The 27,406-nt window shown below is 39.3% G+C and overlaps 1 protein-coding gene across 5 annotated transcripts; it reads left to right on the top strand.

Annotated features, from left to right (window-relative positions):
* The first annotated feature begins 214 nt into the window (after nucleotides 1–214).
* LOC127445813 (cysteine protease ATG4C-like) lies at nucleotides 215–20,288 on the top strand. 5 transcript variants are annotated; one of them, XM_051706166.1, is made up of 11 exons: nucleotides 215–289; nucleotides 593–758; nucleotides 918–1,001; nucleotides 1,143–1,379; nucleotides 11,421–11,745; nucleotides 12,012–12,082; nucleotides 16,312–16,478; nucleotides 16,764–16,842; nucleotides 17,531–17,607; nucleotides 18,153–18,272; nucleotides 18,687–20,288. In XM_051706166.1, the coding sequence occupies exons 2-11, from the start codon at nucleotides 683–685 to the stop codon at nucleotides 18,846–18,848; spliced, it is 1,398 nt and encodes a 465-aa protein (XP_051562126.1). In that variant the 5' UTR covers nucleotides 215–289; nucleotides 593–682; the 3' UTR covers nucleotides 18,849–20,288. The 5 variants fall into 5 exon arrangements, with proteins under 5 accessions (XP_051562126.1, XP_051562127.1, XP_051562125.1 ...); XM_051706167.1 differs by having other exon boundaries at nucleotides 231–289; nucleotides 622–758; XM_051706165.1 differs by having other exon boundaries at nucleotides 236–281.
* Nucleotides 20,289–27,406: the final 7,118 nt, after the last annotated feature.

Below are 27,406 nucleotides of genomic sequence, written 5' to 3' on the forward strand. Positions count from 1 at the left end.
CAACAATACACATTTTCGTTTTATTATTTCAAATGTAAAAAAAATTAAAAAAAATAAAACAACTTTTATTAAATTGGTACAAATATAGCAATCTTTCAAAAGACAAAATACATCAGTGTCCATCAAGAAATAAAGGTAGACAGTCGTCGTCCCAAATGCGTCCAGCAAGAATTTGTTTTTCCATTTCTGAAATACCGCGAGACCGCACGAGATCGCCACTTCCTCAAAGTGTAAACAGAAGTGAGTAGTTGCTCTGCGAGATCTTCAATACAAGAAGACATGTGAGCAAGTACGATTTAAACTATATAATTTCATTTTTATATCGTTTATTTGTTCTTTTTGCAAAGTATTTGCCGCTTGTTTGCATTTAGGTTTATTGTTGGTAACTTCGTAACGTTTAGAAAGAAGTACAAGTTTACTGATTAACTATCATGCTAGTCAGCCAACAACAAACTGAGCTGTATTTATGTAACTCTATTCTGACCAGTGCATATATCATTTTATTGTACTGTTAACTATTACTTAACATAGGTGATAGAAATGTAAGCTTAATAATAATATGTGAGTGAGCAAGTTCATATCATCTTTCCAGGAGAATACAACTTGTTTTGTTCGTATTAGAAACATTTCACAAAAACTCCAGCGTTTGTGCTGTGATGGGTTCTGCTCCGCGTTTGATGAAATGGAGACTAAAGGGACCGACGAGGTGGAGAAACTGAAGTCCAAGTTCATGTCAGCATGGCACAATGTGAAATACAGTATGTCAAGACAGATCTCACATGTCACTGTTAGGATGTTGATATTCCTTTTACCTGACACTGGAAGTCTTTCATTTTCTTCTCGCTAAAATGATGTCTTTGTTCACACATGCTTGCATTTCACTAAACATGAATGTTTGTTTAATACATCAATTGTAGGTTGGGCTCTTAAAACAAAAACTGCCTTCAGTCGTAATTCTCCTGTTTTCTTGTTGGGGAAATGCTACCACTTCAAGGCTGTGGGTAAGAGAGCCATTTTACACGCACAATATTTTGCACTGATTGCATAACCTGTTGTAATTTAATAATTGCTTTAGGCAGTTTTAAAAGAAACATTGCTGTTTCTATTTCTCATACACAAATATTCTTAACTGTTGTCCTCAGATGATGAAAGCCCTACTGAGAGTAGTACTGCTGATGCACTAGATGATGATGTCGTCGTCATGGGTAACGTTGATGGATTTCGAAGGGACTTCACCTCACGAGTTTGGCTGACCTATCGAGAAGAACTTCCTGCCCTTCCAGGCTCCACCCTCACTTCAGACTGTGGGTGGGGTTGTACACTCCGAGCTGGGCAGATGGTTTTGTCCCAGGCTCTCTTGCTTCACATTTTGGGTAGAGGTGAGATCGAGTTGTGAGTGAATGATGAGTAGACACACACTGAATCTGCCTAAATCACTTTTTCTGTAAACATTTCGGGGGGGGGATGAATTACAGTATAATGGGTCAAATCAAATAAACACATGCAGGAGATCTGTAGAATTTTGTGAATGACTAGCGTTCCAATTCTGTGGCAATCTGCAAATCTTTCTTCTGAGTACTGCCAGGCACCAAATTTGGCATACACCCCTTAAGTACCACAGATTAAGTTGTTGATTCTAATAACTGTCCAGGTAAGAGTTACGGTTCTGATGCTGCAGCATATCCCAAGAAAAACAGTTCTTAGGTGTGTGTTGTTTAAATAGATTTTGCCACAGTTTTAGAACTGAAGGGGTTGAAGCATTCTTTTGACTGTTCAATTTAAGAAGAAATTATAGTGAAAAAATAATTCTGTTTAAAGTTTTCATTGCAGAGGTTGGATATTTCAATATCAGAGGTTGTCACTTTCTAATGAATGAGCTCTCATGATTGACTGAGGGCAGTTTTTTGCAGTAAGGTGAACAGGCCCCAGCATTTGCCAGTTTAATACCATCATTCAAAAACAACATTGAAGTGTCACCATTGGCCATGTCTGTAATGAAATGTCATTATAGAAATGTCTACCTATAAAGAGGTTAATGGCTAATAAAATATACTTATTGGCCAATTACAGGCCTTGACACTTTGCAAGGTCATTATCTAAGGGCCCCACACACTGGTCAGCACCTTTATGACCCTCAGCACTCCTACACACACCATTTCAGACACCTACCCTGTTTTTGAGGATAAAATGTTGTAAAAGTGAAATACGTACTTCGTTGAATATTGTAATTGAACTTTTGTTCGTAGAGATCTAGCCCCACTGTCTCAATAAAAGTCAAATTTAAATATGTCTGTGAAATAGCTCAAAGAAATTTAGGAAAAACTTTCAGAACTTCTGAAAGACATCTGTTCCTCTATTTCTTAGTGCACTGGATGTTAACCCTTTGGAATTAACTGCATTTACAGTATGTATACATTTGTCTTAAAATCTGGTTTGATCTTCATCTTAGTCACAATAATGAACAAACAATATTTTAACTAATAACAAATTATTTTATTGTTCTTGTATATATTGAATATATCACACCAACATTCACAGTGTAGGTTGGAAAGAGTATGTGAACCCCTAGGCCAATGATGTCAACAAAAGCTAATTAGAGTCAGGAGTTAGCAAACCTGGCATCAAACAAGAATGGATGTGTGGTTTAGAGCTACTTTGACTTAAAAAAAAAAAAAAGCACTCAAACATTTTGAGTTTGCTATTCACAAGTAGTATCTGTTGACATGGACCATACCTCGCAAAAAAAAAGTGATTTTAGAAGACCTTAGATCAAGAATTGTTGCTTTGCGTGAAGCTGGAAAGGGTTACAAAGTTATCTAGAAGAGCTTAGATATTCATCTGTCCACATTTAGACAAACTGTCTATAAATGGAGATGATTTAGTACTGTGGCTACTCTCCCTAGAAGTAGCCGTCCAGCCAAGATGACTCAAAGGGCACACAGCAGAATGCTCAATGAGTGACACCACGAAGGAAGCCGCTGCTTTCCAACAAAAACATTTCTGCATGCCTGAATTATCCAAAGACCACCTTGACACTCCACAACGCTACTGGGAAAATGTTTTGTGGACTGATAAAACTAAGGTTGAATTGTTTGAGAATAACACACAGCACTACGTATGCCGTAAAAAGGGCACCACATACCAACAAAAATATAATCCAACAGTGAAGTACGGCGGAGGGAGCATCATGAATTGGGGCTGCTTCGGGACCTGGACCGCTTGCCATCAAGGAAAAAATGAATTCCTAAGTTTATCAAGATATTCTACATGATAACATCAGGGTGGCTGTGCGCCAACGGAAGCTCAGTAAATGTTGGGTGATGCAGCAGTACAATGACCCTAAACAAAGTAAATCCACTACAGAATAAAAAAAAAAATAAAAATAAAAATAAAAAAATCCACCTTTTGGAGTGGCCCAGTCAGAGCCCAGAACTTAACCCAATAGAGATGCTGTGGAATGACCTCAAGAGAGCCGTTCACACCAGACATCCTTAGAATATGGCTGAGCCGAAGCAGTTCTGTAAGGAAGAGTCATCCAAAATTCCTTCTGAATGTTGTGCAGATCTAATCCGCAACTACTGGAAACGCTTGGTTGAGGTTATTGCTGCCACTGACCAGTTATTAAATCAAGGGTTCACTTTTTCCACTGCACTGTGAATGTTTAAGGGGATGTGTTCAATAAAGACATTAAAGATTGTAATTTTTTGTGTGTTGTTAGCTTAAGCACCTTGTGTTTGTCTAAACTTGTGACTTTAAAGATGAGATCACATTGTATGACCAATTTATGCAGAAAATCAGCTAATTCCAAAGGGTTCACATACTTTTTCTTGCCGGTGTAAATATTGTAATTTCTGAGCTTGTTAACAAAATTAAGAATATAACTAATTGGTGTGCGTATAGTTAAGGCTGATTTTAAACTATGAAAGCAAAATTATTCAGACCTCTCAAGAAATATGCATATGTTATGTTCATTAAAAGCCCAAATATATTGTGCACAAGCTAACTTTGAACATATGTAGTGTGATCTGTTAAATAAAAGCCCACAGACAAGATATCAAAAATATTTTAACATGAGCAAAAAAACAAAAAAGTCCCTTACCCTTTTAAGTGGCTGAATGGCTGTTACTGGTAGTACTGTACAACCATAAATGCATCTTTAACGTTTGAAGGAAGTACGAAAGCAGGATCTAGGTGCATCGTAAGGTTTAATAAGAACTAAATCAAAAGTACAAAAACAACACTGGAACAAGGCAAAACTAGCAACTAGGAAAATAAAACAAACGTTACAACCACGATAGGAACCGGTACATGAAATGGAGAAAACACAACAACTGACAAAGTCTGAACAGAAATCAGGGCATTATATACACAAGGACTAACGAGGGAATGGAACACAGGTGAGAACAATTGGGAACAGCTGACAGAGATGAGGACAGTGCATTTTGGGAAGTGTAGTCCAAGGAAAACAGAAGACAGAGGATAAACACAAAGAAACAACAGTGAATCATGACAGAACCCCCCCCCCCCCAATGGGTGGCTCCTGATGTCCAAGGAAGGCTGATAAGGGAGGCAGGGCCAAGATGGAGCCAGAGACCAAAGAGACCAGAGCAGATCAGGCAGAAGGCCGGCAGACCAAAGAGACCAGGCGGATGACCAGGGGACCCAGGAGACCAGAGCAGATCAGGTGGACGGCCAAGAGTCCAAGGAGACCAGAGCAGATTAGGTGGACGGCTAGGAGACCAAGGAAACCAGAGCAGATCAGGCGGATGGCCAAGGGACCCAGGAGACCAGAGCAGATCAGGCAGACGGCCAGGAGACCAAGGAGACCAGAGCAGATCAGGCGGATGGCCAGGGTACCCAGGAGACCAGAGCAGATCAGGCAGATGGCCAGGGTACCCAGGAGACCAGAGCAGATCAGGCAGATGGCCAGGAGACCAAGGAGACCAGAGCAGATCAGGCGGATGGTCAGGAGACCCAGAAGACCAGAGCAGATCAGGCGGACGGCCATGAGACCAAGGAGACCAGAGCAGATCAGGCGGACGGCAAGGAGAACAGGGCAGATCAGGCGGACAGCCATGAGACCAAGAAGACCAGAGCAGATCAGGCGGACGGCCGGGAGACCACCTCAGGGTAAGGACTGGATCAGGAGGCCTGGTTGGTGGCCACAGGGCTGAAACAGGGTCAGGAGGCCTGGGTGGCGACTACAGACTAGAGACTGGAGCCGTGGGAGGCTCGAGGGGCGAAAACAGGCAGAGACTCGGGAATGACCTCCGTGGTCGTGAACACGGGCGGAGACTCGGGGACGACCTCCGTGGTCGTGAACACGGGCGGAGACTCGGGGACGACCTCCGTGGTCGTGAACACGGGCGGAGACTCGGGGACGACCTCCGTGGTCGTGAACACGGGCGGAGACTCGGGGACGACCTCCGTGGTCGTGAACACGGGCGGAGACTCGGGGACGACCTCCGTGGTCGTGAACACGGGCGGGGACTCGGGGACGACCTCCGTGGTCGTGAACACGGGCGGAGACTCGGGGACGACCTCCGTGGTCGTGAACACGGGCGGAGACTCGGGGACGACCTCCGTGGTCGTGAACACGGGCGGAGACTCGGGGACGACCTCCGTGGTCGTGAACACGGGCGGAGACTCGGGGACGACCTCCGTGGTCGTGAACACGGGCGGGGACTCGGGGACGACCTCCGTGGTCGTGAACACGGGCGGGGACTCGGGGACGTCCTCCGTGGTCGTGAACACGGGCGGGGACTCGGGGGACGACCTCCGTGGTCGTGAACACGGGCGGGGACTCGGGGGACGACCTCCGTGGTCGTGAGCACGGGCGGGGACTCGAGGGGAGCACGGGCAGGGACTCGGGGGACGACCTCCGTGGTCGTGAGCACGGGCAGGGACTCGGGGGACAACCTCCGTGGTCGTGAGCACGGGCAGGGACTCGGGGGACGACCTCCGTGGTCGTGAGCACGGGCAGGGACTCGGGGGACGACCTCCGTGGTCGTGAGCACGGGCAGAGACTTGGAAATTACCTCCATGGTCATGTACACTGGAAGAGACTTGATAGCAGAAGCCCTTCTTTTCCTCCTTCGCTTCCGGGCGGCTGTGAACACTGACTCCAGGAAGGACGAGGCTGGCAACGCTGGCTCTGGGACAGACGAGGCTTCAAGCTCGTTGGCCGTGACAGGCGTGTGTGTTGGCTCATTGGCTGTGGCAGGCGTGGGAACTGAATTTGTAGGGAAGGGTCATCATGGCCCTACGCACCGACCTCACTGGGGGAATCATTCAACTTGGAGAGAGGTTGTGGAAGGCTTGTAGACAGGGGCCACGGGAGGCTGGGCTGTGACATAGCGTGGAACAGACTTAAATTTGGCTGTGACCTGGCATGGAGCAGACTCAGGCGTGGAAGGCTTGGAAGCTGGGATCAGGGTAGGGAGAGGAGTATCCTCTGAAGCCAGAGTTTCTAGTGTCAATTTCACGTATTCCTCCCACGTGTAGTCTCCCGTCTCCGGCAATTCCCTCCACCGGTGAGCTGTTAAACCGATCCGGTAAATTGATTTAAGGTGGGAATCAGCAAATCAAGTGAAGCTGGCAGTGGTGCTGAAACAATGGGAGTATTCCCTTATGGGTAAATCCTCCCAGCTCAACTGGACGAACATAGCCGCTAGATCCATTTGGTCAGTTGTTCTGTAACGTTTGAAGGAAGTATGAAAGCAGGATCTAGGTGCAGCTTGAAGTTTAATAAGAACTAAATAAAAGTGCAAAAACAAGGAAAACACTGGAACAAGGCAAAACTAGGAACTAGGAAAATAAAACAAATGTTACAACCACAGTAGGAACTGGTACATGAAATGGAGAAAACACAACAACTGACAAAGACAACAGAAATCAGGGCATTATATACACAAGGACTAATGAGGGAATGGAACACTGGTGAGAACAATTGGGAACAGCTGACAGAGATGAGGGCAGTGCATTTAGGGAAGTGTAGTCCAGGGAAAACAGAAGACAGAGGATAAACACAAGGCAACACAACAGTGAATCATGACAGCATCAAGCAACAGTAATGCCCATGTACATTTTAACCTCCTTAGACCCCTGCGTGACTTCTGTGTGCTTTTTTGATGTGTAACTAGTAGCACCTAATAAACAAGCTAGAAAGATGAATACATAATTCTGAGTAAAAGTAATGGCCAGCATCATCAAATCACTGCCAATCATGTAAAAACAAAATGTTGAATTATAAAATTCTGAATCTATACTGCCTGGCCAAAAAAAAAAAAAGGTCACCATTTGGATTTAAATAAGCAGGTACTTAAGAGCCTATGACTGGATCATTATTGCAGTGATTAATATGTTTCAGCTGGCAACAATTCTTTTAAACCTAACTGATGCAGTGTGTAGCTTCTCATTTCTTAAACTACCATGTCGGAAGACGTATCCCGTGGTCGTGGAAAAGATGTTACTGTGTTTCAGAAGGGGCAAATTATTGGCAAAGAAAACAACTAAGGAGATTGCTGAAATTACTGAAACTGGTTTAAGAACTGTCCAACGCATTATTAAAACCTGGAAGGATGGTGGTGAACCATCAGCTTCGTGGAAGAAATTTGGTCGGAAAAAAATCTTGAACGATCGTGATCAGAGATCACTAAAACGCATGATGAAGTCACATCATAAAAAAAAAAATTGACAGTAGAACTCACGGCTATGTGAAAGTAGTGAAAGTAAGAGCATTTCCACACACACAATGCAAGGAGAATTTACAGGATTGGGATTAAACAGCTGTGTGGCCACAATAAAGTCACTTGTTAGTGAGGCTAATCAGATAAAAACTACTTCAATTTGCTAGGGAGCATAAAGATTGCTTAAAATAAATGTTGTGACGTTGCATAAGATTGTCGAAATAATGCCACGACGAATATGCACCGTAATCAAAGCTAAAAACGGTCCAACGAGATATTAGAGTATGCAACTTTATTTTTTTGGTCAGGTAGTGTATGTACTGATTATCTGTCCCATGTCTGCCAAACATGTTGAGTGATCCATACATCATCTGCTGCCTGAAACTGAAATTTTGGTCGGATTTTAGAAGTGAATGCACTTAGCTGCACCGGAAAGCTATAGGATGCACCCTTGCTCCCTATTTAGTGAATGACTTAACCTCCAGTGTGCTGTCTGTCTGCACTGGTCTCAGAACAGTTTGTAATGCATCTTATTTTCATCCTAACTCCATATAAATCCTCTGAAAGCAAAATTTTTCAGCTTTTGGACGAATACATTTATTCTCAATGTGAAAATGCAGAGTAAATATATAGGAATGCTTTTACTAATGTTAATGAATAGCACCTTATTGTACAGTGTTAACAAACAAAAATATAACAAAATTTTGATTCAAATGAAGCGAAATGACCCACAGATTTGTTTCTGTGAAAAGTTATTCAAAATAACAAACATGTTTTTGGAACGTCTGTCAAAACACCGTTCCATAGTCTCATCCGAGTACTTCATGTTTATCAGCGTGCCAAAGCGCAATAAATGAATGAAATATTTAAAGCAGCATATCAAACGAAACTAGAGAACCAAATAGGTTTCAGTTAATTTTTTTTACGAGGTTTCTTATCAGAGGCACTTTTGTTGGAACTGCACCCATAGAAGCAGTTCACGGAAATCGACGCCATGGTGTTTGGTCACGTGAATCCGTGCATCAGAAGTTTAACCCTTAAATGACTCCTTAGAGTGTCCTGAACACTATGCAATGGGTTTAAAGGGATATTTCACCCAAAAATGAAAATTCTCTCATTATTCACTTACCCTGATACCATCCCAGATGTGTATGACTGTCTTTCTTCAGCAGAACACAAATGAAGATTTTTAGCAGAAGAAAAAGCTCTGTCATTTCATTATAATAGAAGTGCATGGGTGCCAGAACTTTGATGGTCCAAAAGTCATATTTAGGCAGCAATATGTAAATGTGTTCTAAATCAAATCGATACGTTTGTGTAAAAAATAAATAAATCGATAATTAAAATGCTATTAACTTTTAAAAAAGCGCTTTCGACCAGCAGCTGACGCAAAGTGTGACGTAAGCGTGTCAGCAAGTTCACGCGAGAATTCAAAAGTGGTGCTTATTTACAATAGAAGAATGAATGTCACGCAAGTGTTCGGCCATTTCAAACTACATCAGAGCCCTGGGTGGAAGCACCGATTTAAAGTTAAAAACATTTTATTTATCGACTTGTTTCTGACATAAACCTATCGATTCGCTACAGAAGACATTCATTGATCGACTGGAGTCGCATGGATTACTTTTATGCTGCCTAAATATGACTTTTGGACCGTCAAATTGCTGGCACCCATGTACTTATATTATAAGGACCTGACAGAGGTCTATCTTCTAAAAATCTTCATTTGTGTTCTGCTGAAGACAGACAGTCATACACATCTGAGATGGCATCAGGGTAAGTGAATAATGAGAGAATTGTCATTTTTGGGTGAACTATTCCTTTAAATGAATTTTAATTATGCATTGCATATAGCGAAGTCAAAATAGTGAGTCCTCGCATGAGGCTGCGGGGTCGCACAAGGTTAAACACAAAGCTGAGAAGCTGTTGGAATGATTGGGTTTCTTGAATTACAGATGTAATTTTAAATTTATCTGATTATCTCTGATCAAATAAATTATGGAGCATTGATTTATAGATTTTTTTTATTTATATATATATAATATATATATACTGTATATACAGTGGTGTGAAAAAGTGTTTGCCCCCTTCCTGATTTCTTATTTTTTTGCATGTTTGTCACACTTAAATGTTTCAGATCATCAAACAAGTTTAAATATTAGTCAAAGATAACACAAGTAAACACAAAATGAAGTTTTTAAATGAAGGTTGTTATTATTAAGGGAAAACAAAATCCAAACCTACATGGCCCTGTGTGAAAAAGTGTTTGCCCCACCTGTTAAAACATAACTGTGGTTTATCACACCTGAGTTCAATTTCTCTAGCCACACCCAGGCCTGATTACTGCCACACCTGTTCTCAATCAAGAAATCACTTAAATAGGACCTGCCTGACAAAGTGAAGTAGACCAAAAGATCTTCAAAAGCTAGACATCATGCCGAGATCCAAAGAAATTCAGGAACAAATGAGAAAGAAAGTAATTGAGATCTATCAGTCTGGAAAAGGTTATAAAGCCATTTATAAAGCTTTGGGACTCCAGAGAACCACAGTGAGAGCCATTATCCACAAATGGCGAAAACATGGAACAGTGGTGAACCTTCCCAGGAGTGGCCGGCCGACCAAAATTACCCCAAGAGCGCAGCGACGACTCATCCAAGAGGTCACAAAAGACCCCACAACAACATCCAAAGAACTGCAGGCCTCACTTGCCTCAGTGAAGGTCAGTGTTCATGACTCCACCATAAGAAAGAGACTGGGCAAAAATGGCCTGCATGCCAGAGTTCCAAGACGAAAACCACTGCTGAGCAAAAAGAACATTAAGGCTCATCTCATTTTTGCCAGAAAACATCTTGATGATCCCCAAGACCTTTAGGAAAATACTCTGTGGACTGACGAGACAAAAGTTGAAGTTTTTGGAAGGTGTGCATCCCATTACATCTGGGGTAAAAGTAACACCGCATTTCAGAAAAAGAACATCATACCAACAGTAAAATATGGTGGTGGTAGTGTGATGGTCTGGGGCTGTTTTGCTGCTTCAGGACCTGGAAGACTTGCTGTGATAAATGGAACCATGAATTCTGCTGTCTAACAAAAAATCCTGAAGGAGAATGTCCGGCCATCTGTTCGTGACCTCAAGCTGAAACGAACTTGGGTTCTGCAGCAGGACAATGATCCAAAACACACCAGCAAGTCCACCTCTGAATGGCTGAAGAAAAACAAAATGAAGACTTTGGAGTGGCCTAGTCAAAGTCCTGACCTGAATCCTATTGAGATGCTGTGGCATGACCTTAAAAAGGCAGTTCATGCTCAAAAACCCTCCAATGTGGCTGAATTACAACAATTCTGCAAAGATGAGTGGGCCAAAATTCCTCCACAGCGCTGTAAAAGACTCATTGCAAGTTATTGCAAACGCTTGATTGCAGTTGTTGCTGCTAAGGGTGGCCCAACCAGTTATTAGGTTTAGGGGGCAATCACTTTTTCACACAGGGCCATGTAGGTTTGGATTTTGTTTTCCCTTAATAATAACAACCTTCATTTAAAAACTGCATTTTGTGTTTACTTGTGTTATCTTTGACTAATATTTAAACTTGTTTGATGATCTGAAACATTTAAGTGTGACAAACATGCAAAAAAATAAGAAATCAGGAAGGGGGCAAACACTTTTTCTTTTTAATATATATATTATATGTATGTATGTATGTTCTTAAAATCTGTTAAATTCTTTGTCACCAGACTGGACCTGGGCAGAGGCACTGACCTTGGAACCACTGGATACAGAGACATGGACCAGCAGTGCAGCACGGAAACTTGTGGCCACATTAGAGGCCTCCGTTCAGGGAGAAAGAGCACAGGTCACACAGCCTCACTGCTCTTCTCAGGGAAGGGCTGAGGAGGCTGACTCCTACCTGAAAGAGGCTTATCACCGCACCATTGTGTCCTGGTTTGGAGACGGACCTTTAGCCCAGCTGGGCATCCACAGACTAGTGCAGCTAGGGTTGACATCAGGAAAACAGGCAGGAGATTGGTATGGCCCAGCAGTGGTGGCACACATACTCAGGTATGATGGCTTATAGATACAATTGTATGTGTATAACAGTCTGCCTTAATAATCACCCAGTCCTCACTGATGTAACATTACATAGTGATGTTTGGATGTTTCACTTAAATGTTTCATCAGCACTGGACAAGCAAATGTCCAGACCCAGAAATGGTGATTCTTTCACATTGATTTGGAAGTAATTTTGCAGCAAATTAAAAATGAAAAAAAGGGTGTTATGAATGTTATAAAAATTTCTCACTCTGTCATTCTCACTTCTCCTTCAGAAAAGCTGTTGATGGGGCCACAGACCCAATGCTAAAAGGCTTAAGTGTTTATGTAGCACAGGACTGCACAGGTATGATATTTATAGAGAAATTAGCCCTCTGCCAATATTTCCTAACATTCAGCATAATCTTTATTATTTGCTAAGGATGAGATTATATTAGTACTTCATTTACTGTTAAAAATTGAATGGAGCAAAACATTGTTTTAAGTGTTGTTGACAAAAGGTTGTATGAGTTGATAAAAATAAGAAACACATGTATCTAGTTAATAGAAATGTCATCTTTGTGTATATGTTAGTTTCTTACATTTTCGAAAAATATTTTTTTATAGCATTTTCTACAAAAACATTTATTTAGTGGCTTAAAAAATGTCAAGTGGTGTAACCATCAAGTAAAAAAGTGTTAATATACACTGCCTGGCCAAAAAAAAAGTCGCCGTTTTGATTTAGATAATGGTTATGATCTGGGGTTGCTTCAGTTGGTCAAGTCTAGGCTCAGCAACGTTATGCGGCAATAAAATGAAGTCAGCTGACTACTTGAATGACCAGGTTATCCCATCAGTAGATTTTTTTTCTTCCCTGACGGCATGGGCATATTCCAGGACGATAATGCCAAGATTCATCGTGCTCAAATAGTGAAAGTGTGATTCAGGGAGCATGAGGAATCATTTTCACACTTGAATTGGCCACCACAGAGTCCTGACCTTAACGTGCTTGAAGACTTTGAGGAGTGGTTCGAATCTCCCGTCGTCAATACCACCTTTAGCTTTGATTACGGCGTACATTTGTCGTGGAATTGTTTTGACAACCTTATGCAATGTCACAACATTATTTTCGTCCAGAGTTGCATAAATTTTTGGCCGAGATCTTGTATTGATGACGGGAGAGTCGTACCACTCTGTAAAGTCTTCTCCAGCACATCCCAATGACTTTCAGTGGTCAGGACTCTGTGGTGGCCAATTCATGTGTGAAAATGATTCCTCATGCTCCCTGAACCACCCTTTCACAATTTGAGCCTGATGAATCTTGGCATTGTCGTCCTGGAAAATGCCCGTTCTGTCAGGGGAGAAGAAATCCATTGATGGGATAACCTGGCTGTGAAAATGTTCTTAGTTCGGGGCACAAGACAACGAAGCAGGTTCAAGGTTAGCTCTTTAATTTTCAGTTTTCACACACATGACAGTAACTGTCCTTATAAACATAAAGGCAATGTAGCACACTCTCAGGCACTCTGATTGTTGTGCTTTCTGGTCATTCTTTCCCCTCTCTGATGCTCTGGCATGCCTTTTAAGTCTCCCTCCGCCATCACTGTAATGAGAGACAGGTGTTAGAGAGAGTTATGAACCAGGTGACGAGCCTTACCGCTCTCTCTCTCCCGCAGACCGACACATGACCACGCACCCCATGCCACACTGGCCATTCAGTACATTTAGATACTCAGCTAACTTAATTTTATTGCTGCATAACGTTTGCTGAGCCTAGACTTGACCAATTAAAGCAACCCTAGATCATAACCATTATTTAAATCCAAACGGCGACTTTTTTGTTTGGCCAGGCAGTGTACTTTCTTTGCACCTTGAATACACGTGAGTGTACAAAATGTATTAATTAAAAAATTACTTGTATTTAAACGTATTTTTCAACGTTTTTACAAATACCATTAATGTTTAAGTCATGAATATCAATACGTTTTCTCAGGGATACTCCATTTGTCCCTAACAAAGTGTGTATTAAAAAATGTCAAAATATCTTATATATACAGTACTGTGCAAAAGTTTTAGGCACTTAAGATCTTTCACAAAAACATTTGACTTAAGATAGTTATTTATATATTCAGATTTTGTGTGTTAATAGGAAATATGCATTTTAGACTTCCAAACAAATTTTACAAATAGAATAGATTAGAACAGAAGAACAGGGAACCCTGCAACAGATGGCATGGCCCACACAGATCCCCCCACTGAACATTGAGTCAGTCTGGGATTACATGAAGAGACAGAAGCAACTGAGACAGACTGAATAGATAGAAGAACTGTGGTGAATTCTCCAAGAATCTTGGAACATCATATCGCCAAAAAACAATAAAAACTATGTCCAGGTGTACCTAGGAGAATTGGTGCTGTTTTGAAGGCAAAGTGTCACACCAAATATTGATTTAGTTGTTTTGTTTTTGTTTACTGGACTTTGTATGAAGTTAATTGATAAATTAAAATTATTTATGGCATTATTTTTGAAGAAATCGTCACTATGCAGCATTTTTCACAAGTGCCTAAAACTTTTGCACAGTATTGTGTGTGTATATACACCGATCAGCCACAACATTAAAACCACCTGCCTAGTAATGTGTAGGTCCCCCTCGTGCCACCAAAACAGTGGCAACCAGCATTTCAGAATAGCATTCTGAGATGCTATTCTTCTCACCACAATTGTACAGAGCGGTTATCTGAGTTACCGTAGACTTGCCAGTTCGAACCAGTCTGGCCATTCTCTGTTGACCTCTCTCATCACCAAGGCATTTCCGTCCACAGAACTGCTGCTCACTGGATGTTTTTTGTTTTTGGCACCATTCGGAGTAAATTCTAGAGACTGTTGTGGGTGAAAATCCCAGGAGATCAGCAGTTACAGAAATGCTCAAACCAGCCCATCTGGCACCAACAATCATGCCACGGTCCAAATCACTGAGATCATATTTTTTTTCCCCCATTCTGATGGTTGATAACATTAACTGAAGCTCCTGACCCCTATCTGCATGATTTTATGCACGATCACAAAGTATAGTCAGGACATTACTGATGTAAAAAACAGCACCATCACTATTAGAAAAAATTAATTTATGATCAAATCTAGACAGGCCCCACTTCCAGCAACCATCACAACAACACCTTATCCTTGAGTAAACATGCTAAATTGCTAATTTGGTACTAGAAAATTACTTGCCATTATATCAAACACAGTTGAAAGCTATTTGGTTCATTAAATGAAGCTTAACATTGTCTTTGTGTTGGTTTTTGAGTTGCCACAGTATGTAATAGACTGGCATGTCTCAATATTAGGATAAAAAATGGCAAAAAAAGAAACGGCTTTCTCTAGAAACTTGTAAGTCAGTCATTGTTTTGAGGAATGAAGGCTATACAAAGCTTGAAATTGCCAAAAAAAACTGAAGATTTCATACAAAGGTGTAGACTACAGTCTTAAAAGACAAAGGACAACTGGCTCTAACAAGGACAGAAAGAGATGTGGAAGGCCAGATGTACAACTAAACAAGAGGATAAGTACATCAGAGCCTCTAGTTTGAGAAAAAGACGTCTCACATGCCTTTAGCTGACAGCTTCATTGAATTCTACCCGCTCAACACCAGTTTCATGTACAATAGTAAAGAGAAGACTCAGGGGTGCAGGCCTTATGGGAAGAATTGCAAAGAAAAGTCGCTTTTGAAACAGAAATCAAAAAGAAATGGTTAGAGTGGGCAAAGAAAAACAGACATTGGACAGCAGATAATTGGAAAAGAGTGTTATGTATCTTAACCCCATTGAGCTTTTGTGGGATCAGCTAGACTGTAAGGTGCGTGAGAAGTGGCCGAAAAGACAGCCACATCTATGGCAAGTGCTTCAGGAAGTGTGGGGTGAAATGTCACCTGAGTATCTGGACAAACTGACAACTAGAATGCCAAGGATCTGCAAAGCTGTCATTGCTGCTCTTGGAGGATTTCTTGATGAGAACACTTTGAAGTAGTTTAAGAAGTTTTGAACATTTTGTTCAAATTGTAATAGTAATTTTTCACGTGATTAATGTCCTGACTATACATTGTGATCAGTTGAATGCCACTTTGGTGAATAAAAGTACCAATTTCTTTCCATAAGAGCAAAATCTGTACATTATTCCAAACTTTTGGCCGCCAGTGTATATATTTAAAACTTTGTATTAAAAATCTTTAAAAAAATGTCAATGCTTTATTTTAGAAATAGTAATAAAAGATTCTTACAAAATATTGTGCCAATATTTATTTATTTTTCAAGAATTTCAGCTTTTAATTAGATTGTTTTTTTTTTGTTGTTTTTTTTTACTGTCTCTGGATTTTTTTAATTTTTTTATTTACTTTAAGACCCAGGATAAATATTTTAGTTTCTAGGAGATATTTTAAATTCCAATACTGAACCTAATAACAATTGTAGCTGAATCATTTTATAGTTAGGGTAAGAGGAACACAATTAGATTGAGTATGAGCTCTATTTGTACCACTTGACAGTGAGAGAGATAGACAGCGGACCCGGTTTTGACCTCTGTTATTGATTTGTCTGCAGTGTACAGTGCTGATGTTATTGATAGCCATTTGGGGCAGACGGGCAGCCACAGTAATCCTCAGGGACTCAATACTGGAGCTGCTCCTGGTAGTAGGGCTGTCATCATCCTCATTCCTGTGAGACTGGGTGGAGAGAAGATCAACACAGAATACTTCAGCTTTGTCAAGGTGAGCCTTTTTTCTCTAGAACTGCTTTAATAACTAACTAGCACATACTGATGGTTATGTATTCAAGTATAGCTAGATACATGTTGCTGTAGAAGACATGGTCATAGATGGCAATAACTAATTTTGTTATTTCTGCATGATTTTCAAAAACTTAATCTAGATCATTTCAGTTTCTAGTTTATCTACAAACCAGAACATATGATGAGAAAGAGATAAATATTTGTTAATGATGTGGCTATTGACTTAAAACTGTGACCTTAACTGCTCTCTTCCTCTCTCCTCCAGAGTATATTGAGCTTAGAGTACTGTATCGGTATCATTGGCGGAAAGCCTAAACAGGCCTACTATTTTGTTGGTTTTCAAGGTTAGTCTTTTATTCAGAAGTAATTTTGCATACTCTGTGATGGTTAAAAATAGACAAAGTAAATTAATGCATACATATAGAAGGCCAGCACCATCAGGGAAGCTTCTTTTATTTTTCCCAAACCCATCAAAATGCTACACCATTCATCATGCAAGGATATCCCAAGTAGCAGACATTTTACATGTCCATAAACAACTTGCATAGATTTCAGAGCTCTCCAGTGGCCCCACTCTCCATCACCTTCAGCAGCCAGTGGAAACCTTCAGTTGTACATGTTGGTAGTCAATATTTACCCATTTACATTTTAGCAATTTGAAATACACTCCACAATGATGTCTAAATGACAAGCAATACATTCTCTTTGCTGGGCTCAGCCTATTGCATGCATTCATCATATGCAAATTATGTAATATAATTGCATGTTTGTAAAAGTAATTTCTTCACACCAAAATTAAATGACAGCCCCTTTTGCAGCATAACAAATGTGCTTGTACAACTGGATTTGATTATACAGAGTTTTATCCATCCAAGCTTAAGAAGGGCCAAGAAAAAATACTTGAGTTTGATTGTTAGAAGCCCAACTGAGGTGGTTGACTTTGATCTGTTCTGCATAGAAATATGGAAAGGATATGCATTAAAATAATCACTGTATTTTTTGAATAACTTGTCTTTTGTTTTGTCCTTGCAGATGACAGCTTGATTTACCTGGACCCTCATTACTGTCAGTCTTTTGTGGATGTCAGCACAAGCAATTTCCCTCTGCAGGTAATGTGAAATTACAAAAAGCTGACCGCCGCACAGTGATGTGAATTTAATAGTTTCTGTACTTAAGGGTATGAATCTCAAAGTAGTCCTCCATGCTCAATTACTGAATGCAAGAGATTTACACATTATTCTGTACTTTGTATCCGCTCCAACATATTATATTTAGCTCCAACGATTTTATATTTCAGCATCATAACTTATTTTTACGCTTTTTGTGTGCTGTAAGAGACTTGACAAAAGACAGAAATATTGTTCCATACTTTTAGCTCAGCTGTCTAAGCCATTCAGATCTCAGGCAGAATCCATAATTTGTCTAAAACAGTATGTCAGAAAGTAAAAAACTTTCATATCTGCTATCTGATGGTTTCACATGAACACACAAATGACCAATTTGGAACAGTATTGCACCAATCTGTATTACAAGCTTATTACACTGTATATGGATATTAAGAATTAATATTTATAATGCAGTTTAGTTGTGCAAATGGATCACAAATGGCTTCTTTTGACTCCTTTTAATCATTGATAATTTTTCTTGGTTAAAGTCTTATCATTGCCCATCACCTAAGAAAATGGCTTTCAATAAAATGGACCCAAGCTGTACAATTGGATTCTACTCCAAAAACATTGAACACTATGAAAGAATTAGCAGCCAACTTTCAAAGGTGGGTAAACAAATCCAAAACCATATTTGTAAGGATGTACAGCTGTTAAGAACTTATGTTGCATATTTGTTGTTTTGATATGCATGAAGACATGTTAAGTGTTTTCTTTTGTTGAAATAGAGCCAATTTTCCAATTTCACCACACTTTAACCAGAGTAAATATCAATTTTCCCTTAAGCAGTAACAAGGCAGTTCTTTTAGATTTCTGTCAGCAGATGGCAGCATTTAACTGTGTAATTGGGAACTGTCACTTCATCCTTGTATAGACTACTTTTAGGGGCAAATCTTGTAAATTCCTTTGTCCTTCTTTATAATGATTGAGATTTATTTAAATTATATTTAACTTAATTTAAGATTAAAAATCCACATTTTATCAGTGTTAGGTCTATAACAAACTGTGTTTTTGTATGCCAGATATTACAGCCTTCATCGAAAGAAAAATACCCTGCATTCACCTTTATGAAAGGACATGGGAAAGATTATGAGCTTTCGGTTTCTGTTGAAAAGAGAGAATGGCCTTTCATCAAGGACACAAGAAAAGCAGGGGCAACATCAGGAGACTTTGTTCTGCTCTGAGAGAACCCTTTGAGCCATCAACTCACAGCCCAAGTATTACACTACAAATTAGGACTACTGTTGTACATCTGGATCAGTCTTTCTTTAACACTTTGGACCTAAAATGTAGGACCCTATGCCACCTTGATTATTCATGTCAAAAAGCCAAGTTGAAAGACTGGATGCATGCACTAGCTTCACAAAGTTGAACACTTAAGTGAACCTATGTACTGTATCAATACTGATGTCACTACATTGTCCTTATCTAGTTCTTGGCAATATGTGCTTGTAAGCAAACATGATGTACAGATTTTTTTATATAGTCTAGACTCTGGAGTGCTCCATAACCCATCACAGATCATGGCCTCTGTCACACACTATATTGAAGTTCCGATCCCTTTACTACCTAAACCTGCAAATATTGCAGTGCTTTTTGTATAAATGCAATGGACATGTTTGTTTGATACATACATTTCGTAATTCAACTAGAATCACATTTTTCTCTCTGGGTTAATATAGCTATTAAAAAACATTCAAAAAAATAAACAAATCAAATAGTAGATGTAGTTTCTTATTTGAAAGGTGCACATCATTATCAGATGAAGGTTGATTAATCACTGACTTGTGTTTTATGTTGAATGGAAGGATAATGTGCCTTCACTGTGGAGTAGAAAACACTGTATCACATAAGCCTGCATACACAGCCAAAATAAACATGTCATAGTGCTTGTTTAGCAGTAGCAGTAGTAGCTAGATTAAAAAAGGGGGGGTTGGGAGGCTTCATACAACATTAATTTTTTTTTATAATTTATTAACAGTCGAATGGTTTAATGCCAATGTGTGAAATGAAGAATTTCAGAGCTGCTATGTTCTCATAAGTCTTCACGGGTCTCTATTATTTTCATAAGTTATGATGCAGGACATGAATTAGTATGAATCAAATGCATAATTTTTTATATAACTTGACTGTTTAATTTTAATCCCCCTTTTGTAGTGATCATTTCAGCAAAATTGTCAACATAAAAGAAGATATTTTACTTCCATATCCAGTTGTTGTGAATAACTTGGAAACACATTGGAACCAAAGCATTTGACATGGAACAGAACTTTAACACTAGCTCTAGCACACAGTGTTAAAACATTGTATTTAATCACCCTAATTTTTTAATTTTTTTTCTGTTATTTATGCAGACCTACTAATTCTACCATTTCAATGTTAGAGATTAGATTTTATAACCTTTAATACCACAGTGTATTTTAATATCGGTTGCTAAATCCATTTTGCACAATGAGCATTTCAGTTGTATAATTTGTTGATCTCAGTGTACAATAAATCTTAAATGGTTGATCAGTTAAAAAAAAAAAAAAAAATGGAGTACATTTTATTGTAAATGCCAACATGAAAGTGTTTTTCTTTTTTCTTTTTTTACATTCTTTATTAAACCTCAAACTTGCTATTGAGTTCTTGTGAATCTATTAACTCATTTTCCCCAACAAACGGGCAAGACTGCAAATGAAAATGACTTGCACTTGTTAACTGCAACCCATTCAACCAAATGGAAAAAATCTGTATCCGTTAATTATGGCATTTTCCAGAGGAAAGAAAATATCCTTCTATGGGACTCAATGTTGCCATGGTTAATTCCTCTGTTTCTTTTCCGTTTGAGCAATGCTTGTGCTATTTTCATGTTAAATACAAATTCTTATATTAATAAGGTCATGGCCTGCAATTATAGGCCCTGGTTGGGGGAACAAGATACCCTTCTGTAGTACAGAGCAAAAGAATCCACTGCCTGTTTTACCAGTGCATGTCAGGAAGACAGAAGCAGACGAGTACAATAAGCCCATCGTTTAACACTGTTTTCCAGAGCTTGTGTCTGTGATCAGTAAATTCATGCTGGGCTGTTTTTAGGAAATAAGGCACAGAGGAGAGAGGAAAAGGGGGAAGTTCAGGACATCAGGGGTGAGGCAACATGCTGGCCTTTCTGTCAGAGTTACATGAAAGGGCACTTGTGCTGGGATGCATGGCAGCTTTAAGGAGACTTTGTGTTCTGCTCGTATTTACGATGCTGCCTGTATGAATATTTGATTAATGAGTCATGCTTTCCAAGGGGGAGAACGTTATATCCCAGCAGCAGCTACAGCACCATAGCAGACCTCAGCGCTCTGCTGCCAATAGAGGCATTGATTCCTGCACATTCCTTTAAATCTAATCTGCTCTGCCGAGCGAATTCCACAGATGAAAGCAGCGGAATTCTACGAGAGCTTCATTTCTGCAGGCCTTTTGGACTGAATAAAGTTTCTATCTCTTTTGTGATACCCGTTTTGACAAGAAATGATACGACAAGGGTTTGCTGCAGGCTATAAGGGAGAGTGCACAGCCATCCATGCTGAATGGACTAAAAACAATCAGTTCAGTGTTTATTCCGTTGTGCCTTCATTTCATTCTTTATATTTCTAAGACCAACTATTGTTGAAGACTGAGCAAAATGAGGCCATGTTCCTGATTGTTTTCTGCAGATTTCTGAGGAAATGGATGGCAGCATAGCAGCATTCACACATTTTACACACTACTCAAAGTCTTTTAAAGAGTCTTTAAAGTCTGTGTTTAATACAAGTTAAGCCAGAGACTGTTTAGCCCAAGACAGACCATTTGTATTACAATGAATGAGAGAAACTGGAACACCTAATAGGGCAGACATAGAAAAGGAAGTCTCACCTTACAGGTAAAAGAGCCATTCACCTTTTAGATACAGACATCGCCTGTCAATTAACTTGAGAATGTCCTGAAAAATAGCGTTTATTGTTTTTGTTTTTTTCTTGATCTGAACAAGACAAGCACAATTTATGATATTACTGTTGTCAGATTTTATGACTAATTTAAAATATGTTATTTGATCGTTATCTTGACCAACCATTTTGGAGATTTCTGTCTTTTTCCATTCAAGTAGATTGTAGAAGATTGTGTAAGTACTAACTGTACATTTTTGTTGCTTGTTTCCATATAGAAAGTAGCTGCCCCGGGGCTTTCTCAAGATGGCAGCCAAGTGGACTGACTTGCTGAAACATGCTGAAAAGGGACTTTGGTTAAGTCAGTCGACAGCATTTGTGGCATAACGTTAATTACCACAGAAAATAATTTTGACTTGTCCCTTGTTTATTTTGAAATAAAATACCGCAGAACAGTAAGTCACATACAATGGAAGTAAATGGGGCCAGTCCATAGATGTTACAATACACACTGTTTCAAAAGTATAGCCACAAGACATGAACATTATAATTGTTAACATGATTTAAGTATAAAAACATCTTGTTCTACATGATTATAGTATGATCAAATCGCCTACCGAGATTACAGGGTTTACTGGCGTTATGTCGTAATGACAACATAGTTGTAATATTGGATATAACCAATATTAGGTTAGTAAGAAATTTTATCGCACTAAAATATGTTGATTAACCTTCACTTGTATTGAACCTGGTAATTGTTAAAACTTTTCATTTATATAGATTTAAATCCAAAATGTTACCAACTAGACCAGAGCACTAACAACTCCTTCCAAAGCATCTTGGTGCAGTGGAGCTTAGACTAGTTCATTTACTCTGAAGATTGCCACTTAATTACTTGTGACCATCTTGTGCTTCTTTTCTGCAGCACTAAAGGTTCCATCCAACAGAGACAAGGAGAAAGGTAGCTACACATGATGAATGACCTTGGACACATAAATGTGAATTTCATGCCACCAGCAGCAGATTACTAGAGCTAATCTTTGTCGGTCTCACAGTAACTGGTGTGCCAGAGTATTTAGCGTGGTACCAGTGTTTAGTGTGGTCCCATGTGACCCCACAGACTTCCAAACAAACCCTGTTCAGAGCTACATTTGGATTAACTCATTTAATAATGTCCACTTGTGTACACAAGTATTCTCAAATCACACATTTCCGTTCACATTTGGATTTACACTGACAGAGAGGTGTATATATGTTTCTTTGAGTAGAGGAGCATGTTTTGCCATGAGCTCAGGTGGCAGGGTAGGGCATCTTGCACCAGGTGACCTGCTCTGTGACTTATTCCTGTTCGAGATCTGTGGAATGCAGGGAATCTTCAAACAAGTACATGAAGTACATTATCATCCTGGCATTATAGGAGCAGTTAAATATATCAGCTTACACAAGTAAAGACTTCTGTGTCTGTGTTTGCATGTCTGTGTTCTGATGTCCTTCAACAAGTGCCAGTTTTCCATGACCAAGGAAATTCCTTAAAAAAATGGTTCTCAACTGGTGGGTCACAACCCCAAAATGGGTCGCTGGTCTGTTCTGATAGGGTTGAAATAAATATTGCTAAATGCAACCAAATAATCATAAATTGTAAGAACAGCAATATATCTTAAAAGGCTTATCAACCTTTAAAAAAGAGGAGAAATTGCTTCCCATAACTTTTGTTGCTTCCCAAAAGCCATTTGTCCAGTTCATCGCTACAGTATTTTGGTGAAAATTCATCTGTAACTTGGTAGAAGCTAGCAGAATTACAACATGACCACACAGGAAATCAACATGCTGGTCCGAATGTTCATGTACCCTGAAATCACCACATTCTGCCAATTTTCTGACAAGCGCCACCAGTGTTGGGTGTAGTGTCCCGTGGAAACCAGGAAGTAATCGCATTCACATAAACAATAGTGAGCGAAATTCTGAGGTTGCATTTTCGCTCTAATATTACCTATTTACTCCACTGATGGTTAGATTTAGGAATGAGGTTTGAGTTTATGCATTCTTGTTGACTATTACATCATTTAAAACTGAAACTACAAACTGATAAAAAATATATACCTTCAATGTACTGTCACTTTGGATAAAAGCATCTGCCAAATTCATACAATTAAATGTAAAATGTAAACCACCCTGTGGACAATTCACCTGGGAATTGGTCAACAACACTTCCAGCTTCGGCCACTGGGGGCAGCGGTTTAAATTTTGGTTAGCAGAGACCAATTTCAGCAGCAGAATTTTAGATCTCCTGTTGCTGAATTTAAAGTGTGATCAGTCTGCAAATTAGGTAAATGTCAATGTGGACAGGTTGCATGACTTGCCCTCATCTTCGAAAAACAAACAAAATTAAGCCAGGTAAAAGACAATTTGATCCAGACTACATTAAAGGAATAATTCGGGTTTAGTACAAGTTAAGCTCAGTCGACAGCATTTGTGGCAAAATGTTGATTACCTCAAAAATGTATTTTGACTCGTCCCTCATTTTCTTTAAAAAAATCAAAAATTTGGGTTACAGTGAGATACAGTGAATGGGGCTAATCCGTAAACACTAAAATACTCACTGTTTCAAAAGTATAGCAACAAAATTTAACAGTTTTAGTGTGATAAAAATCACTTGCTAATCTTTTCTGTGTACCATAAAAATGACGATTTAAACAACTTTACAGCTTGAATAATACACTAGTTTTTACAGAAGAATGAATGTAAGGGCTTTTATAAAATTACAAGCTTCACATTTTTACGTTTAAACAAAAATTGGCCCCATTCACTTCCACTGGAAGTGCCTCACTGTAACCCAGATTTTTGCTTATTTTTTAAGAAAAGGAAAAACAAGTCAAAATAAATGTTTGTGGTAATCAACATTATGCCACAAATGCTGCTGATTGAGACTAACTTGGAACCCGGAACATTCCTTTAAATATGGGTCCATGAGTAAATTACACCTATTCCTATTTCATTTTCAGCCAATGTCAATAATGTTAATGTTAATAATTTTGCATATTTTTGAGACTAAGCAGTTCATGGTAATTTTACTAAATTGCAATTTTTGATTTTAAGATTTTTTTATTGATGTCCAATATAAAATTGGAGTCCTGAAGCAAAACCAGTTATTATTATTATTAGTTATTTTAGCTACTATTAGCTCTGAAATCGTTATCAGCAACCGTGGCAAAATCTAACTCTTTGGGTTTTTCTTACCACTGAGCAGGGTGCCCAAGCCCTCCCTCAGGTAAAGCGCTCTTGTCTTTAGCCAGCCACAATCCCATTCCCCCTTCAACGTGACAACACGGGCCGCCTGAAGTTAACATTTGGATAACAGATGTGTGTGTCTGTTTTCATATGCCTTTCGGGTGACAGGACATCACAGCGGCTGTTTCTTGAATCTCTTGGGTGATACGGAGCAAACACTTGCTTCTCATTCCCCTCTCCTCTCAGGCATGGCCGACCCCCTGTCACGATTTACTAACCAAATCCATCCAGAGCAAAGGCTGGAAAGCAGGGGATATTGCCTGCTGTTGGGCCTGTCGAGTCAGCTATGTGTGAACCACAGTTGAGATGGAGGCTTTTGGGGGGGTTGGAGAGGATCACGAATGCACACACAGTCGTTCATTCCAATGAGAGGAGACACTTTCCACCACAGAAAGGCAGAACATCTATCTCACAGACACACTTTTGTCATCTAGTGTTTCTTTACACACATAAAAATATATCCAAGGTCTATTGTCTGCTGCACACTTTGGTCAAAGTTAGAACTGTTGCTAGAACAATTATAAAGACTTTTCCCAGACGCACAGATGAAATCATGTCGCTTGTCTCATTGTCTCAGGCTCCATAAGGAAACAAAGCACAGTAAAATGCTCTCATTAATTAACAGGAATATGACAGTAATTGCAAGAGTGAATAAACTTAATCAGTGGCTACCTTAAAAACTTGATGTCACAATGAAACCTCTGCAATAAAGGGAAAATGAAGTGAGATAAAGATATATTGTTCTTTTAGGAATCTTCGGTAATAGGAATGGTTGTAAACAGCAAATTTGAGATGCTAAAATCTGAAACATTTACATATGCTGTAGACCAAACCTTTTCCCAACCATTACATAGTATTTCTCATAGAGAATATCTATGGTAATATTGTGATTTCCAGTCCTAGAAAAGCCATTGAAATTAATAAAATCTTGAAAGTAATGGGAATTTCTAAAGTGAATATATAATTATTTGTATTTTATTTTCCTCTGCTCTAAAAATGTCTCATCAGCTGGACATTGCTCTTAAGTAGAGTTAATCTTTCTTGCAAGCCATAATGATGTCTGATTTGTGAGCGAATAGTTCTTTTGAGTCAGTCTGTTCAGTAAATAGGTATAAAAGGAATAACAAATTGGTCTGAATGATTTATGTAAATCGGTCTGAATTAAAATTATTTTTAAAAATCTTTATCTGGTAATCACAAATGCCCAGCAGCCATATCACCCTGGAGCACAAGGCTGGTTACCCACTGAAGTTAAGAACAGTTGAGCCTGGTCAGAACCTGGATGGGAGACCTCTTGGGGAAAACTAAGGTTGCTGCTGGAAGAGGTGTTAGTGAGGCCAGCAGGGGATGCTCACTCTGCAGTCTGTGTGGGTCCTAACACTCCAGTATAGTGATGGGGACACTATACTGTAAAAAGGCACTGTCCTTTGGATGAGACATGAAACTGAGGTCCTGACTCTCAGTCACTAAAAATACTAGGGCACTTCTTGCAGAGAGTAGGGGTGTAACCCTGGTGTCTTAGCAAAATTCCCCCCCATTGGCCTTTATCAATCATGGCCTCCTAATAAGTAATACCCATCTCTGAGTTGGCTATATAACTGTTCTCTCTCCTCTCCACAGCTGGTGAGTGTACTGGTGCACTATGGCTGCTGTTGCATCATCCAGGTGGAGGAGGGTTCCCTGTTCAGTAAGTAAAGTGCTTTGAGTGTAGAGTCAGAAAAGTGCTATAAAAATATAACATTAATTAATTTGTTCATGGAAAAGTCATTGGTTAAAAATGGTGGAAACCCTGGTTGTGATATAAGAATCTATTGGCATTTTTGTCATAATTAATCAGTCCTGGGTGCTAATTGGTCATTACAGCCATGCTAAAATATAAAACACTTGTGTTCCCACCCAGCTTACAAGTTTTGGTTCCAGAATGTTCTGGGAACAATTGTTATCCTTGATTAAAAAAAAAATAAAACCTAAAAAGAATGTTCCTAAAACATTCCCACCCATAAATAATCAAACGGGAACCATACACTAACATTGGGGGAATGTTTTGTGTTTGCTTGATACACTGTAAAAAAAAAAAAAAAAAAACTGGCAGCTGTTTTTACCAGAATAATTATGTAAAAAACTGCAGTGAAAATGTAAACAACTTTACAGAACAACCTGTAAATTGTACAGTTTAAAACTGTTGTAATTCACATGACCACGCTGGCACTGTAAAAAAAAAAAAAAAAAAAAAAAAAAAACCCATAAACTTGATCTTAACCTTCTGAAACTGTAAAAATCTGCTTTTTACTTTATAAGGTATTGTTAATCACTGTAAAAATTACAGAAGAACACATGATGACATGAAGTTCACCAATAGTTGCTCTTCCAGAAGCAATGACCAATAAACATGTAGAGACAGTGCTCAGTGTCACTCACACAAACACTAAACACCATCAGGGTAACACATGTGAAATTTAAATAATGCAGCAAACATCAGATATAACACAGAACACCCCAATGTATGTAACTGATATTAAAAATAAGAAGAAACATAACTATTCCCATAAAATATAATGAAA

This window comes from Myxocyprinus asiaticus, chromosome 9, assembly GCF_019703515.2.
Source record: "Myxocyprinus asiaticus isolate MX2 ecotype Aquarium Trade chromosome 9, UBuf_Myxa_2, whole genome shotgun sequence".
NCBI lineage: Eukaryota > Metazoa > Chordata > Actinopteri > Cypriniformes > Catostomidae > Myxocyprinus > Myxocyprinus asiaticus.